This window comes from Dermacentor andersoni, chromosome 4 (assembly GCF_023375885.2).
Source record: "Dermacentor andersoni chromosome 4, qqDerAnde1_hic_scaffold, whole genome shotgun sequence".
In the NCBI taxonomy this organism is placed as follows: domain Eukaryota; kingdom Metazoa; phylum Arthropoda; class Arachnida; order Ixodida; family Ixodidae; genus Dermacentor; species Dermacentor andersoni.
In genome coordinates, this window is record NC_092817.1 from 99,170,970 (window position 1) to 99,189,240 (window position 18,271).

Consider the following 18,271-nt stretch of genomic DNA (forward strand, 5'->3'; position numbering starts at 1 on the left):
ACACTTTTAAGGACAGACTGCAGAGAAGGCCAAAAACAAATACCAAACCAAACTAAACTCGTTAAACTTCCGCCAGAGTTCGTTTGGGCAAGAAATAACGATTATTAGTAGAGAAAACTTAAATTTAGCGCCTAAATCACGGTTCTGATTGCGTCAGTACCATGTCCCAGATTTCACTGCACTTTCGCCAATTCTGGCCGTATCCGTGAGGAACAGGTTGCTGCAAATCGGGCTGTGAAAATAGTCATTTCTGATAGCAAATGGAATACGAGCTGAATAGTGTCAGAAACGAATCTACTCGAATCGAATACAGAATAGTTGTCGAACAATAAACAGCCGTTTTCCCAATCAGTGCAAATCGATGTTCACGTCCTACTGTTTATAACGTTAGCAAGCTTTTGCCATTATATTGCACGTTATGAAGCGTTGTTTATTACAAGCACAAATGGACCATCAGGAACAAATAACGAATTAGCTTGCATACAAAGAAGACGTATTCGGAGATCCAATCGAATTGCATATTACTCCACTCGTTATTTGAAGGATTCGAATATTCTCACACCCCTGACCACAAGTTCCCAGGGTAAATATTTACCCACTTCCAAATGGAATATATTCTTTTTTTGCAGATAAACACTCAGCGCGCACAAACCAGACGCTGTCGAAATTTATGTCAAGAAAAAAAAAATCAAGCTGCCGTCGTTGCCCGCATTTATATGTATCGATATTTTGCGTCCTTTCTTATCAAGTCTCCGGTCACCTTAACAATCACAAGTTTGGGACGGAAGAAGTGTAATGAAATAACTTGCCTCACTTTTCTCTTTAATGTCTCTAAGTGTACCGTTACATATTTTAGGGCATCGATACTGCGCTGTTCATGCCCTGAAAGGCGTAACGATACTTCTTGAACAATATTCAAAATGAAACTAAAGGTACAATTCAATTCAATCATCATCATAGCTAAGCGTTGACTATCGAAGGACCCGCAACATTTCGTTTGTTTTTCTGTCTTTATCTCCCAACTTCAAGGTCCAAGAGAACGGAACCCCACCTAACGTTTAATTAAACGTTAACACAGGCCATGAACATGTGTTAACACAGGCCATAAAAACTTAAGGAATAATTTTGAACTTTACCTCGTTCGTCTCGTCTCTGTTCACCAGGCGTATGCATCGGCCTGCGGCTACTTGTTGGGACCGACTAGCCTCATCTTCGCATCGTGACCGGTGGAAGCTCTTTTGCCGGCGAGAGACTTGGACACGGCCACCCGCTGTTTGACCCGCGCCTGAAGCGTGAGCAGCAAGCCGCTAAGGACGTCGTGGTTGTGCAGGCGCTTGCCGAACAGCAGCTTGCGCACGCCGTCATCGTAGCTCAGCAGCGCGACCAGGTTCTGGAGCAGGAAGCCCTGGCAGTACTCCAGAAGCTGCACCGCGTTGTACACCTTGGCGTGCACGTACGTGGCCACCACATTGTCGAGGTCGACGCAGTTCGAACAGCGCGCCTCGCAGAAGCGAACGAGGCCGTCCAGTTGGAAGAACGTGGCCGCCGTAAGCAGCTGCGAAAATTGAGGCGCCGGTGTTACGGCAAGACCATGTCATCCGAAAGTTACACGGGCAATCCCGATCGTGTGGTCACATTTGTGACCATACTGTGTGAAGATATATTTAAATATTCGGTGGCGCCGTCCTTCTGTGACTGTCGCCTTTAGGGCTACAATCAGAAAGTACCGAGGAATCCTTTAACTCGTCTTGGCCAAGAGAGGCTATCCTCAATTTTTCAAGAATCAGACAATTTGAGTGTCATCAGCAGCCAATGCTTTGAACAGCATTCAAATTTTAGTTGCAGCGTCACATCCAGTCTAACTTATAGATAGCGTTGTCACTCTGAACATTCCCCTCGTCTTTCTTTCTCACAAATATAGGATATGTGCATTTCTTCACGCTTGTATTCTTTCAAGGTACATTCGATAGGTGCCATAATTATACTGCAAAAAAACCAACGAATCAATTCGCAAATAGTTTTTCTTCGTACGGGATTACACTTAGCTCACATCTATTCTTGCGTAAGAACGTTTTCGTGAGAATTAGTGCAAGAACTTTATTAGTGTAAGACCTTTGTGAATACGAGCCACGAGGTAAGAGAGGAAAAAGTAACGGCCATATCTAAATTACCCTACTTTGCTCCGATCTGACACGTATGAGACTCCTTATTCGACTTTTACGTTTGATGAAATAAATGGCAGCGATTATTGAAAAGGGCGAATCACTTATATAGAAATAATACGAATCAGGTCGTCAAAGCAGACCAATCCGCCAATGTTTGCATTGCATAGCATAGCGCGTGAGCCAGCATTGTTGGGTTCTCGCCGTGAGTATAACTATCAATTAACCGTGATAAACTTATACGTAAGGAATAAAGTGACGTTTGGGACGTCATAAGTGACACACGTATACGTACCTCAAGCACATCATTTTGGTCAATGTCAAAATCTTCACAGCCGCCTTTGTATAAATACTGCATGACGAGCTGCAAAACAAACAAAAATGCACCCCCGTGTAACGCATTTGCCAGCGCAATAGAAAGACCGCACTCCCCGGTCATTTAATAAATTAAATATTCAGCATGGGGCATGACTTGCGCGCAGCAGAATTTAAGAAAGCGGTAATGCGCAGGAATGCACGCATACAAAGAGACGTGTCATGCAGTTGTCCATTGCAGCACACCAGCCGCTGCCGACGTTTAAATAAATGCTTCAGTGAATGGCACTCCTTCAAGAGAGCAAAAATGTTAGAAAACTAAGAATTCTGGCAATTGTTCACATGGCATTGCTTGCAGGAACAACGGGTTTTTTGCACGAACAAACATCCCGGTACTCCACTTCTATTTTAAGGTCACTGCAGTGCAAGTTGAGATATTTTTTCGCAAGCACACTTACCGGTAAAATAACTATGGAAGAAAAAAAGAAATAGAGAACAAAAGGTTACACATCAACAGGATGGCTGCCAACTATCAGCTGACATCATTTCATTTAAAACCTCAATCATTATCAATAACACTTCCGGCACTAACAACAGCAGCCCCCCAGACAATAACGAGCATAAGTAAGTAAATAAATAAATAAATAAATAAATAAATAAATAAATAAATAAATAAATTGGTTTACTAAAACATACATCTCTTGGTAATTCATCCACTAAAACATCGGCAAATGTCCTATTAAAAATGGCATTTCGTTGTCCAGGTGGCCTAGCGATGGTTTACTGACATGTGTTGATGCCTGTTGCCTATGTGGAAAGCTTCAGTCGGTACCCTTGAAATATATTGTAGCTTCTTGCAGTTAACCTCATGTGCTAGTACGTACAGATGTGTCCACGGCGATCGACATGCACAATAATGTGGCTACCGTAGCCCTTCTTGACGTTTATTTTGTGCTCACGCACCCTCTCTTTCAAGCATCGCCCACTTTGGCCACAGTATTCCATACCGCAACTGAGCAGAATGACGTAAACGGCGCCAGAGAAGCACTCTATAAATTTGGCCACGTTGTTAGCTCTGCATTGTTTCTTGTCCTTTTCTTTCTCCATGACACATATCTACGACAATCTGCAGTACTGATAATGGAGTTGTATTGGTAATGTTTGTGGTTATAAACCTTCGTCCCCTTCCACGAATACAATCAGTTATATTTGGCACCTGTCCTATCAATGCGCGTTCTTTTGTCCTAGTTTTCTTTTGTTCGCGCCTAAAATCTACCAGTATGTCTGGCCAACCAGCTCAAGCAAAAGTTCTTCTGTACACTTACCAGCTGTCATCGGCACGGAACCGATGATGCGATGATGTGCGGTTTTTAGCATACGATATATGCGTCCCGTAGAGTGCTGAGAAAACGCTTGTACGCGCCTCAGTTATAAACCCCAGTGGGTGCTGTAGTTATAAAACTTAATCATTCCAGTTACTGTTTGATTAAAGGACTGCGGAGGGACCTCGCTTGATAAATGAAATAATAAGGGCTTCTATATTAGAGCGCAATGATTTAGTGGTAACCATTGCTGCCGAAATATGTGATTCAGGGGTAATGCACAGTATCTCCTCATACCAGTGCAGGAAATTTATGTCTGATACTTTCGTAATAAGGCCTTCCGGTCTTTCATCAGCGGCCCCTGGTCCTCTTATACTGCCCTAAGCATTCATTGCTGTCAGCCTGCTCTCACCGTTGCTTCGTCACATACTGTCAACTCAGTTCTGGGGCTTACACCTGCACTTCCCACGTAGGCGTGCGCCATCGCCCTATAGCATTTAGCCTTATCCGCTCAGAGAGGCAAAGCGTCGATATCACAGGCGAACCTCGGCTGCACTTATATTTGGCGCTTGTGACAGTTTCCCTTCGGCGAAAAGAAACACGTTGCAGAGTTCGCGAAGCGGTCTCACGGTGGTTCGCGCTGGTATCAGTGGTATTTCCAAGGGCGGTGAGAACTCTTGAAAGAGCAGTTTTTCTGCAGTTAAAAAATTCTCAGCATCCTCCGCAAAGACGCGCGGAGGCCGTACGGCGTCAGCCGGGCCAACTCAAACCAAGACGCCGGAGGCGCAGACGAACAGCTGTGTTAAGCTTCCAGAAGCGACGGTACTCGATCTGCTTCCGATGTTGCAGTATATTCGTCGCCTTCATTGTATAAACTATCCAATCACGGTAGTGCCCCCTTCGTTCACCATCCCTGACCCGTGTCAATTCCCGGTTATGCTCTAACTAGACTTGCTCGCAATTGAGCCTTACTAAAGGAGCCATTTTGTCAAGCGAAATTCGTGGTGAAGGCGACACAAAAGAAATTGAAAGCCTCTGCACCATTTAGTTCTTGCACAATTTAGCTGCGCAGTCGGCTTACAGGGACGGACTGCCTGAAAACGTATCCAGTCACGGCACAACGTCAAAGCGCTAGGGCAGAAAGAGATCGAGAACGTACCTGGAAGATGTCATATCTTATGTCATTTATCTGGACGACAGGCGTACTGCCCTCGGCCGCCTTTGAAGAGAGCATGGCCTTGAAGCGAGGTGACGCGTTTACCAGGATGATCTTGTGCGCGTAGAAGGCACGTCCTTCCACGCGGAACTGCACGTCTGACATCTCAGGATTGTTGACATACTTGGGGTCTGTAACGGGGAGAGAGCAAATAGAATAATTTTATTTCCTGCTAGCTGCAGTTTTGAAGCAAAGGTTTTCAGAGATCCCATTGATAAATATATGGAAAGCAACACAAATGCTTACACCACGTTCGGGATCTTCAGGCCTGTGAGTGCTGGTGTGTGAGCGCAAATGGAAAGTGCCCACTTTCGATTTGCAGAAATTCACTCATTGCTCCCACCCCCATTTTGAATTTTAGTGCTAATGTAGACCTATAAACCTATAAATTGGGGAGACGCCAGGCCGTGAGCTGCAGATAGATGAACGCGTTTCCACCTGAAGGTCACCGTTTTCCGCTAATAATTGCACGAATTGTACGAATAATTGCACGAGTGGGTCGGTGAAAACTGTCAGGACATGTGGACGTTTTGTGCCCCAAAAATGCATCCAAAGGCGGGTGCATCGTTTGTCCCATGCTGAATATACCTCTTTCCGTCCGGTCACCGAAGCTAAGTAGTATTGTGCTTCGTCGGTACTTGAGGCGGAGGCTCTTAAGGATAACAAGCACTGACGGCCCCGATACAGTCGCAGAATAGTTCAGCTCTGCCCGCCTTACAAGAGAAACAGCTGGACTGTCCACGGCGGATGTGCCCATCTCGAAGACCTTAACAAGCACGTTTGTCTCTTTGTATTCTTCACCTTACTTGCGAATGAATGCAGTGGTGACAAAGAGGCTAATCCTTAGGGGTGCGCGAATCATAGATTTTACGAAATATCCAATCGAATCAAGAAAAAAGAAGGCCGAATATTGAATCGAATATCGAATACCAAGAAAGATTTTCCAACGTCTAATGCTTAAAATTTTGGGCAAGGAAACACGGTTCTGCACGTGTTCGAGAGTTTCTTAGCATTGCATAACAAGGACTTCGCAAACCATCACTAACTAAGCCACAAAGAAACCAAATATTTTTATTTAAGCGAACTCCTAGTTAGTCTACCAGCACTCATTACAGCTTAGCTCTAGTATATGAAGATGTTCAAAATATTTTTATATCGATAGAATGCCCGTTGAATAGAATCAAGTAGCCTGCGAAGCTTAATAATTAGTGGAGTTATGTTGCAATGAATATCAATGAGGTTTCTGAGTTTTAATAGTTGCCGTGTGTATTATGGCAACTTTTCACTGCATATAAAGTTTTGCTTTCCAGTTTTTCTGCAAAAAGCAGAAGGGCTTCCCCGTCTTTACTCCAGGCTGGTTCTCATAACGCAAATCTTCGCGACAGACAAAAGCGCGGAACGCACACAACGTGACTCGATCTCGCTCCGCTCGTAACCATCGTTGGCACTGTGCGGGTCGACCACTGTAGGCGCCGGCGGTGGAGAGCAGGCAGCGTTTCATTGTCAGCTGTAAAGGATAGTGTCGTAATCGGGACGATCATGGCAAATGATGCAGCCGGGATGTCAGTCCACTGCTGTCACATGACACGTTCGCGCCCGCCGAATAAACCCAAGGATATGCTTGTCACGCGTTGCTCAAAGCACCGGAAGGAGACTGACGTGCGTCTACGAACGGCATCGGTAACAAAAAAATCACAGGGCCTCTTAAGGTGTCTCTTAAGAGGTGAACGGCGAAAGCTTACTCTTCCTCTGCTTATCATTCGCCTCTTTCTCTTTGCTGATTCTCTGTCTCTTCTTTCTTTTAGTCATTACTGCTCACTACTTTGCAATCAGTTGTTGTCACAACAAGCCGTCGTTAGAGATGTTGGTCATATCCTTGTCATTAGTAGTCATTACAAGTTATTTCAGTTATTATTAGTCATTACTGGTCATTACGAAGCATTCCTGGTCATTTCTAATGAATTGTATTTCTTACAAGTTGTCGTTAGCCATATTGGTCATTTCGTAGTCATTATTAGTCGTTACTGCTCACTACTAAGCATATTTAGTCATTTGTAATCAATTGTGGTCATTACAAGCCGTGTTTAGACATGGTGGTCGTATCATAGTCATCAGTAGACATCACAAGTAATTTCAGTCATTATTACACTCTAAAAACAGTTGCACCCTTTGGGGTGTATACTTGCCACACAACAATAATCGCCATCTGTCTTGTCCACATTTCCTTTCTTTAACGCGGCGAGCCCGGTACTTTCCAGTAACGAATGACATGCGCGTTATCAGCATGGCATAGCATTCCCGACGGGAAAGTAACGAGCGCAGCGTTTTCAAGAAATTACTAAGCATTTTTAGTCATTTCTAATCAGTTGTAATTACAATTCGTCGTTAGACATATTGGTCATTTTGTTGTCATTAGCAGTCATTACAAGTTGTCGTTGGACATATTGGTCATTTCAAAGTTGTTACTAGTCATTACAAGTCATTTCAGTCATTATTAGCCATTACTGCTCACTAGTAAGCATATTTAGTCATTTGTAATCAATTGTGCTCATTACAAGCCGTCGTTAGACATATTGGTCATTTCGAAGTCATTAGCAGTGATTACAAGTCATTGGTAGTCTTTGTTAGTCATTACTAGTCATTATTAACATCTACCAATCTCTATTAAACGTTATCATTCAATAACTCTCTATCAATCTTTTGAATTCGTTAATCTGTCTTTAATCTGTCTTCATATGGCGTGATGACGCTTCGGCGGACACTCCGGCGGTCAGGTCTGCTGACACAAACTTCACCATGAGCCTAGAAAGGCTGTCGCCTTAAAGAAAGTCCCAGTTTCGCCCGAAAGGCGAAGCACCGATTGCGTTAGCAAATTAGTGCACAGCTGTACGAACTAAGGGTAGCAGTTTTATCGGCCGTATAAACTCAACATAGGCGCACAGACTAAATTGATAAGCATGGTGTCACGGGCGCACAAGCAAACATGAACACATCTGACTTGATGACCGCGGAAACTCGCTGTCAGAACATTGGCGTTAGGAAACACGCCAGCGGCAGCATGCGAATTGACATTCGTGCTGTCTGTCGCTTCAACGAAAAGTGAGCGCCCACAATACACAGCACGAACAAAGCTACGAGCCGCCGATGCACCTAAGCTCTGCCCGCAACGCAGACCGCTCTCAAGATACGGCCGGGCGACCACGCGCAGCCACCACATGCGCGATTGCAGCCGGGGTAGAATGCCGCCGCCCCTCCTATACTTTCGGGTCACTAGCAACGTTGGGTGCCTTGCGCATGACGCTGCGCTTCCTGCTCGCTTTCGTCTTTTTCGCGCAGGCGAAACTGAGAGGCGGGCTTCGGCTCCAATGGTACGCCTTCACTCGCACATACAGCGTAGGACGTGCAGCGACGGTGTTATCGCCCTTGGATTTTATACGGAGCTTCATGGCGACGGTGGAAATGCCCTTGGAGTGTCCATATAATTGCTATTGCAATAAAATTCACCGACGATTACGATACTCCCTAATGTCAAATTTGAGCGCAGCTCTATGCGTATTTTCATTTCGCGGTATATTGGCTGGCGCGGACAATCTGTCTCGTGCGGCACGCCGCGAACGGAGCCAAGTGTGGCGCGAGTGGCTCGCTATATGGAGATTGAGAGAGCTAGCGAGTGGGGGGGTGACGCGTGGGCGCGATTCACAGCCGCCGCCGACAGAGCTCCGAGACGAGGCGCGATATACTGGCGCCATCTCGTAGCTATCGTCGCTGCACTACGCTTTTTTTTCACGCTTTCGCCATACCCTCCTCCGCTTTTCGCCTCATGGTTCCGCTACAACCTCCTCTCCACCTTCCTCCTCGCGTCTTTCATCCCCCGCTGCACTGCGCGCTCCTTTCATCCTTCGCTGCGCTCGTTCGCTCGGTTACGCAGGGGCGCGTATACGGAAAACATATCCCGCAGGCGCCGGGGGGGGGGGGGGGGGTCAGAGCTGCGCGCCTATTGGCTCTCGCCACAGGCCACTTTCGCTAGCATGGCGGCACCCAAGGACGCGGCCTCCGACGTTGCCTCCGAGATTTAAGTTTGTTTACGTTCCGACGGTGGGCTGTCGCCCCGGTTAACTCGACGCAGCTCTGTGATGCAGGAGTGGGCAATGACGCCCATTTGGTGATAGGAGCCCGCATCACTTGCATTATGGTGTATCCGAGGCACGTCAAGCAACTTTATATGCTTCAAGAAGCGCCTGCGCAACGTTGCGCAAGAATTATGTGCAGGCGTTTGACAACACTACGCCTCGCTTTCAAAAGCAGCGTCGCTCTGTTTTCAACGACGCTGAAAAAGCATTCTTGCGTAAAGCGGATACGCGCCACAGCCATAAGGAAGAAGACGGCGGCATGATCATGGAGCCACGACGACACGGTAAGTTTTCGTTGCAGTTCAAAGCGCATATTTCCGAGAATGCTAGTACGATCAGGTAAGACAACGCCACATACGTTACGCGGAGCACGCACTTGTCCAAAATAATTCGACGCCGCACAGAGTGACTGAGTACATGCCACGCAGAATGAGAAGCGCTTATATATATTCGCAGGTGTGTGTCCATAAGCCTTCAAAGCGCGCTTCAAGCCAGAAGCACTTTCCTGCTGCCGTGCGCGCGGCTTAGCACTGACGTTCGATTCTTCGTAGGATATGATTTACTTATACCCGCTATGCGTGAAGGAAAATCGTGTGGCCAACATGCAGTTGTCTCGCCTCTTATTGGAATAAAGCGGAGACCAAGGGGGAAACTCTACTAAAACACCGAGCTTGCTGCGATTCTTCAGTTATGAAAAAAAAAAAGGAAAAATGTAATTTATTATGGCTTCAATGCACGGTACAGTTGTGATGCGGCGAAACACTCAGTGCATTGCAGCAAAGCGAGTGAGAATTTGCGCGCATACGCAGTGTAATAGGCAGTGTCTCAGGAGAGCACCTGAAGTTATATTAAAGCAGGCGGCGTAGGATCTCCAGGGCACCCAAGCCGTAGCGGGGGGATCAAAGCTGAAAGCAGGACGGCCCGTGGGCCCACGGACCAGTCCGGGTTCTAGCTTTGACGTCCCCGTTGCCGCCTTGATGTCCTGGATCGAGGCGCCGCCAATAATGCGAAATAATGACACGTTGGGTTAATTAGTAATAAACACGATTGAATAAATGTAATCGTTCATCCATCAACTTGCGATGCTAAGTTCAGCACTACCACGCCCCTCGACTTCTGCCGGCACGCCTAGGCACAAACGCATACAACACGCGCTAAGAAACTCCTCCGTAATGCCTAGGCAGAGTCGTATATTCAAGGAGCACAATTCCCCACATTTCCTCTCCCGCACCCGCTCTTACTCGCGCATGCGCGCAAACGTCCGTAGTCTCTGCAAGTGCCACGCCCCGCTGTACCTACTAGGAATTGTAAATACGCGAACGGGTCATTGGGAACTTGGCATGTATTTTGGTTTTGCTTTTACCGCGCACCCCAAGCAATGGGGTGCGCGGTGCAGCACCGGGGCAGCACCCGCGACTGGCTCTCCTCACCTTGTGGCCAAATGGCATTTAGCGGTACACACGTCAACTGCAGAGGTTACCGCTCCTATTGAACTGCTTACTAATGGCTGTTGCCAGCAAACAACGAGTACGTAAGCCCTTTTCATGACGCTCTTGCAAAGCAAATCTGGTAAGCACCGGGTTAGGAAGAAACTGTATATTTACCTATCCTTGCGCCACCAGAAAGTGAGACGTCCCGAATTTCCTTGATGCTCTCTTCTCCATAGCAAACAGAGAAGATGTCTGCCAGAAGCAGGGTTGTGCCTTCATTCTGAAGAGGAAAAAAATTGTCCTATGTAAGTCTATTGATAAGCGAGTGATAATAAAGCAGCTAGAGCAAGAAGTAGGAGTCGATATTACTACAACTGGAGTGCTCCAATGTGATTTACTATAAGTATTTTTTGTGTTAGCGTCACATATGTGATCAATGCTCCCGATAAATCGTAAGTGCATGCATTTTGCTTCTCGTGGCGTAACACGCTCACTTTTAGGGACATTCCTACGCCTGCATTGTTCCCACTACGAACTGTATGAATGTACAGACCTTGCTATGCCTAAAGATGGAGAACAGCAGGGGCAGGCAGTCTTCCACAAACTGCGTGCTGCAATCTTCCGGCCATACATGCAAGAAATCTTGCAGCAGCTCATCAATAGTACTCTCAAGTTGCTGTTCGTGAGCCATAGTCAACGTTTGCATCCAGCAGTGCAGTGTCCAAGGAACACCTGTGGTAAAAGTTGAAAAGAACGAACATAACAACTCATTCAGCAGTTTCACCTAAGGGAGCAAAGGCCTATGGATTCATTATGTGATGCATTCCCAAAATATATAAGACTAAAGAATAGAGAGCTGTCGCGTCTATATAAGGTACATCCTAGGTGTTGTTACGTAAATACGTCAAAGTATGACATCAGTGCAAGCTAGAAACGAAATGCGGAAACGTGGCACATTTTAATGATCCTGTAATGACCCACATCTTGTGCCAGGCCTCAGAAGGTATTGAGCAAATCGAACATCCATTTAATTTAAGCAGTATCAATTTGCACTGCGTGTGCATACATCTGCAGTGTCGTAAGTAATGTTGCCACAGTTGGCGCGCAAGATCACGCAAGAAATCAGAAGACAGAGCATGCACACCGCCATGTTTGTCTGCTTTGTTGTGTTCAAATCTACACCACAGCAAGTTTCTAACCTCTATGAAGCTTATCCACTGTGTCCGGCAGAGGCACTTCACAGAGGTTTTTATCGCTTCTAAAGGCATAAGTAAACAAATTGAAATCGGCAATTGTGCGTACCTATACTCCGAAGGTCCAAGGTGACCTCGAGGTACCCATTCTCCGCACTCTGGTACATAGCTTCCTGCAACGCTTTCACATGGGCTTTACTCAGAGGCTGGCCTGCTTTCCGCTGCTGCACTTGCTGGCCACCACCTTCTAGCCCTTCGTCCGGACTCGAGGTCTGACGAGAGGAGAATACAAAGAAAAGATTTAAAAAACAGTAATGAGCGAAAGATCAGAGCTTCGTGCGAGGAGGGCACAGCGGGCTCTAAGATGGTGACAGAGAGCCTTTCATATATTGCTGAGCCTTCGCAGACTGCTCCTCTGAGAACAAAGGATCCTAGCAGTTCGCACACCGCCGCTCAGTGGGAATGCAAATGCTCAGTTTTGACGCCAAGCCGACCGCGCGTCGCTAGCGTTTTGAAGAGACGCGCCGTGACACGGTTACCGGAAACGCTAAGTCAACGCGGTTTCTGTGTCGTGCCAGAGCGTGTCATGAGCGGAGAGAACCGTAAGCGGAAGCTCGGCTAAAACTGTGTGCTGTCCATCACCAGCACAATTCACCACACTTGCAACAAAAGAAAAATACAGCAAAGCGACGCTGCAATCGCGTATTGTCTTAAATCCGTCGGCAACGTCCTCGAGAAACTGCGCGCGCACGCACCTTGTTGCTCCTGGCCGTTCTCCGGTCCGTAGTCCCAGCGCCTTCGGCCAGTATCTCGTGCAGCGACAGCACGTCCCCTTGGTCATCGGCCTCCGGCAGCGCACGGTGGGCGAGCAGCCTCCGCAGCGCGCTGCGGCGCCCGTGGGCCGCCGCCACGGCCGCCGCCCCGTAGCAGCCGCGCGGATGCGCGCCGCCGTAGCTCTGGGCGTCCAGGAACGGCGTGGCGCAGAAGGGCTTCGCTCCGTACGACAGGAGCACGCTGATCAGCTCCAGGTGGCCTGCGCGAGGCGCCCCTCTGTCAGTCACCAGTGTGCGACGCTTCACGTACTGCACTATGCACGGCGAGTCACCGTCCCGGAGCTCCAGTGTGGGTGCTGCGGGGCTTTGGGTTAAATTTGACCCTGTTTGACCCTCTATGCCGCGTACCCGAAAAAGCAGGGTAAATGAACGGCTTCGTATTCCAGATTTATCGGGACGCGGCCGCCGCGGCCGTGTTCGAACCCGTCACCTCGTTCTCAGCAGCGCAACTTGCGCCATAGCCACTGAGCCACGTAGGACTACTGGCAAAAAATCGTTGTCTAGTTTCTTCATGACCAATGACTTGCTAGTGGGCACTGTCACCTTAACTCCCGAACAAAGCTGCAAGCGATTGTTGGGCCATGCAAAAGCGAGACTGAAGCTGGTTTCACGATTTTAAAGATAACACGTCTTTAGCTAATGGTGGTTATCATAAAGTTCTAGATTTCTAGCGAAGAATTTTAGGAGAACACTGAAGCACACAAAACGACGTGCTTGCGCCTGTTCTTTTGTGCGTTTAAGCATCGTGGTAAGATACTGCGCTAAAAGCTTCATAATAATAAGTTCTGTTGCACTGAGCATACAATATTACTGGTCTTGTCGCACATGAGTGGGAACAGTCTCCCGCAGCCTCAACCACCGAGCGAAGGCTCCCACTGCAGATATTCCACTGGTGTTTCAAGTGGCTGCCAAATGACCCCCCCCCCCCTCACGCGCATTGTCTACCCCCACTCCACTTCCCAGAAACCAAGTACTCCCGGGCCCCTTGTTTTGACGTCTTTTTTCAGTGCATGCAAATATGCCGATTCTGGTCGTTAACAGACGTCTCCCTTTTACATTCTCACAAGAGCAGGTTCAAACAATGGTAGCGGTTTCAGTGCGACTCACACGCGGCCTCCGCATTGGCCGTTATCACAAATACATAAATGGGAACGGTGTGCTTACTGAATGCGACAGCCAACTGAAGCGGAGTTTCCGTCACCTTCTCTTCATTTGGCGCTGAGCTCCCTTCCACGTTGGCACCATTTTCCAGGAGCATCTGGAGAGTGGAATGATTAGAATTAAGTATTACAACCACTTCTGAAACTGCAAAGTAAAAAAGAAAAGTTATGAAACGATATTGTCGAATTCAGGAAAAGGAGACCATTGTATCGTCCCCTAAACTTGCAGCTAATAAAGCACGCCTGCAAGGTACCCACTTTTTAACGCTTTTTCCACTAAATGTCACATAACATACCCTTTCCCCTTTCTTAAATACTACTGTTGACAAAAACGTTATCAGTACCGTGGGATGACTAGATATTATGTTCTTCATCAATTTTCAGATACAGCAGTGAGCACGCTTAACACGAACGCTCCCACAGCGTGGCCTAGAGCGGATTGGACTGACGCCAGCGCCGCGAAGTGTTGTGCTCTGTTATCTCGGTATGTTTGCAGCGGCTAACAATAGCTGGAGCGCAGCTCGATTACGGTGCTAGTCTTGCCTTTCGCTTGTGCCTGACCGGCGGCGAGAGTGCGCTCACTTGAACATGTCCGTTCCGCCACGTTTCGCTCGTGGCTGCGGTGTCACGCGCTTCCAGAAAACACGTTGCGGTTTGCTTATCTCGGCAAAGCGAAATGGCGGGCGACAGCTCGCGCGCCTTTCGGGTTTGGCCTCAAAGCTGGCGCTTTAAGGAAATGATAAATAGGAAAAGGAGAGCAAATGCAGGTTTGTGGAGCTTGTTAAGGTTGGACAATAAATAAATCTGCAAATGCGGTGGCATAGTTGTTCATGTTCTTCATTTCTGATATTCACTCTAAGAAAAGTTTACACCCTTTGGAGTGCGCCTTCTGCCACACAACGATAATCGTCATCTGCCTTGATGCGTTTCCTTTCTTGAAAACGCCGCGCCCGCTACTTTCCTGTCGGGAATCCTATCATGCTGATAACGCGCATGCCGTTCGTTACTGGAAAGTACTGGGCTTGCAGCGTTAAAGAAAGGAAACGCATCAAGGCAGATGGCGATTATCGTTGTGTGGCAGAAGGGGCACTCCAAAGGTTGTAAACTTTTCTTAGAGTTTTCTCTGACAGCGCGCATGGGAGTGCTCTCGCAGGTTAGTGTCTGGCTTCCTGTTTAGTCCACGATACACTGAAGATCCACGGTCGGGGCGTAAGAGCTGCGCGTGTCGTGAGCAAGAAAGACGCGTGGATGCGATTCAAACTAAACTTTTAATGTCTAGCTGTTGGCGAAAAGCGAAGTGGCATCTTGTCGGATAAGAAACCGGCTTTTTAGGTAACTAGGAAGACTCTGGTCATAGATGCAATGCATCGAAAGGTATACATCTTATAGCTTATAAGTGCACATAAGGTAACCCGACGCCCCCGTCGCATCGTGGTGACTTACACAGCGGGTTCCCATCTTATTCACACTGACACTTTGCAATGCGCGTTTCCTTTTTCGCTAGTTTTCAAAAAGGCAAACTGCATTTAATATTTTAAATGGATGTATGTTCCAATGGGAAGAGATTCGGCAGAGACACTCAAGACTGCTTACGTATGGGAATGCGAAAACATGTCATTTTGGGAAGACAGAGGTTTGGTTGCGGTTTGCGAATTGAGTTTATTAAATGCGATGCATTTCTGCGCGAACATTCGCCACTTTGACAGTATCTATCTATCTATCTAGCCGCCTATGTCTTGGTGCTCTCATGGTCGTTTCGTCAAATTGGTAGGCTCCCCGAGCACTGCTTCGCATAACATCGATTCCCACAGGGCATAGGATCTGCCTGGTTTTTCATGCGGTCAGTCTTTATTTTTTCGAATTTTAAACACTACACACACACACACACCGACAGGCGTGTATGACATCACCCGGAACGTTTTGTACGACGAACGGTTGCGTGACAATTTTGTTGCGAAATGGCACCTGCGAGAGCACTCCGCGAGAGCGCTCCGATGCGCGCTGTCAGAGAATATCAGAAACGAAGAACATGAACAACTATGCCACTGCATTTGCGGATTTATTTACTGTCCTACCTTTACAAACTCCACAAACCTGCATTTCGCCCTCCTTTTCCTATTTATCATTTCCTTAAAGCGCCAGCTTTGAGGCCAAACACGAAAGGCGCGCGAGCTGTCGCCCGCCACTTCGCTTTGCCGAGATAAGCAAACCGCAACGTGTCTTCTGGACGCGCGTGACACCGCAGCCACGAGCCAAACGTGGCGGAACGGACATGTTCAAGTGATCGCACTCTCGCCGCCGGTCAGGCACAAGCGAAAGAAAAGGCGAGCACACAAATCGAGCTGCGCTCCAGCTATCGTAAGCCGCTGCAAACATACCGAGATAACAGAGCACAACACTTCGCGGCGCTGGCGTCAGTCCTAGCTGGTCCAGGCTACGCTGCGGAGCGTTAGTGTTAAGCGTGCTGACGGCTGTACATAAGCGATCAAACGTGACATAAGATGCTTTATTATGAGCTGTTTCAATTTATATACTCCCGTATAACCGAAACCAAAGAGAGAGCCTGTAGATAGGGTCCCGCGAAATAATTGAAAAGGATTAGCAGTTCACTCACTCGGACAGTGGACGCCATTCCTTGCGTCGTAGCAAATGTAAGCGCTGTCCAGCCCTGCACCTCCGGTATGGCCAGTGGACATTGGGGCGTGCACAGCGGCGCCTGGAAATGACCGTACGTTATTACGACATCCAAATAGCAGGATACCGAAAAGCACTCCAACAAAAGATGATAAAAAATTTAAGTTGGTCGTAACACTTTTCAATTTAGAGGTTCAACAAAAAGGTTCAAGCTCGTGCCATTTAAAAGACGTCGATGTCTATTTCACCATGTGCACAGAATACGACTGCACAATTTTTGTTTATGTAACCCCCACACTCCTACACCAGCCTGCTCCCAAAGCAGTCGTGACCATCCCTCTGGAAAAACATGGGATGATAAATGCCCTATTTAACACGTTCTTTCGCCCAAATACCTCTGAAAGCACCCGTCAACACACAAAACATTCCGTTTATCAGTTCCTTAGTCATGAACTTGCGAAATATACGTAACGCTGCAGGAAAAATCATCATCCGTTCCGCAAACATTCAGAAGCTGGGGTGATCGTTCCTCCCGAATGCACAAATGGAAGGGATACCATTTACACCCGCAAGGACCCGCTTGATTAAACAGCGCGAAAAGACGAGGACAAAGATACACAGAGGTACACGCAGGGCTGGACAGCTCCACGTTGTCGTTCAAAATTGAATTTGCAGACATTCTTCCCAATAACGCCCAAACTCCTGCCCTCAACATATTTGAATGCCCTTTTGCAAGACTATTTGACCCATTTCCCAGTAAATGTAGTAGCGGTTGATGCTTCATCGTGTGAAGAGAAGGCAGGCGTGGGAATCCATACTCACTATCCCTCGATTGGTCTTTTTCACTTCGCCTGCCAGATTATACATCTTTTTTTCAGACCACAGCGGCAAGATATAGGCAGTTTTTGACCGAAGACAGAAAAAGCCTCTCTGAATATTTTTTTTGGAATCACAAATGCTGTCCTAACCGACAATTCGAAATATCGTTTACATGGCTGCCGTTGCCGCATTCCAGCACTTAATTTTTACTTTTACAGATGTGGTCCGGCGGTATCCCCCGTACGCCACCTCTGGAATGAGCCGGAATCTATCGATTATTTTTTGACTATCGTGTCGGTGGTTTTCTACGATGTCTGGAAATTCCGCTTCAACATCAAAGACTGCCTTTAGGCGGTACAGTTATGCTTTAACTTGGAGCAATGGTATTAGGATAGAGCCACATGTACGTTTGCCGAGTCATTTATAATTTCTTCTGTGACAAAAATATTGCTTTATTAATATTTCCCATTCTGCATGATTGATTTGTTCCTCCTTCAATTAATTATCAATTTAGAAAATTGAAATAACAATAACACACTTCACAGTTAAATATTATAAATGTAATTATTCAAAATTTAGCTTGCTCATTTTTTACGTCTGCCTTTTATTTTACGTATTTTAATATTAAGTTCACGTTACTATTCCTATCTATGCAAGGCTGACTGACTTATTGTACACTACTTAATTTCATTTAATTTCGGTTTCTTTCTTATCCTCGATTATTCATTTATATTCCTTTTTTTCTTAATCATTTTACCACTCGGTTCGTGGCTTATCACCCACAGTGGGTTTGTGCCAGTGAATACAGCATCAGCATCAGAATCATCATCATCATCATAACCTGGTCCTGCGTGTACGCGTATATTTTTAATTCGTCCTGCCGCGCTGTTTCTTTTTGCGATCTTCATCAGCCTGCTTATGCCGACTGCAGGACGAACTACTCTCGCACTGATCTCATTTCCCGTTGTCTTGAGTCAACCGACCGCGTTTGATGTCTGCGAAATTCCCAATTTCCAAACAACACTTCCATCTATGCCGTCCTCGACTGCGCTTCCCT

The 18,271-nt window shown here is 46.9% G+C and overlaps 1 protein-coding gene across 1 annotated transcript in view; it reads right to left on the reverse strand.

The window, feature by feature from the left end:
* LOC126536530 (ankyrin repeat and BTB/POZ domain-containing protein 2) overlaps nt 1–18,271 on the reverse strand; it is a 133,939-nt gene that overhangs the window by 5,976 nt on the left and 109,692 nt on the right. The window contains exons 12-20 of the mRNA XM_050183538.3: nt 16,376–16,477; nt 13,766–13,859; nt 12,524–12,801; nt 11,878–12,040; nt 11,129–11,307; nt 10,750–10,855; nt 4,959–5,146; nt 2,458–2,526; nt 1,137–1,555 (exon numbers count right to left, since the gene is read on the reverse strand). Coding sequence (XP_050039495.1) covers nt 1,184–1,555; nt 2,458–2,526; nt 4,959–5,146; nt 10,750–10,855; nt 11,129–11,307; nt 11,878–12,040; nt 12,524–12,801; nt 13,766–13,859; nt 16,376–16,477 — 1,551 coding nt within the window. The 3' untranslated portion in view covers nt 1,137–1,183. The remainder of the gene's footprint in view (nt 1–1,136; nt 1,556–2,457; nt 2,527–4,958; nt 5,147–10,749; nt 10,856–11,128; nt 11,308–11,877; nt 12,041–12,523; nt 12,802–13,765; nt 13,860–16,375; nt 16,478–18,271) is intronic.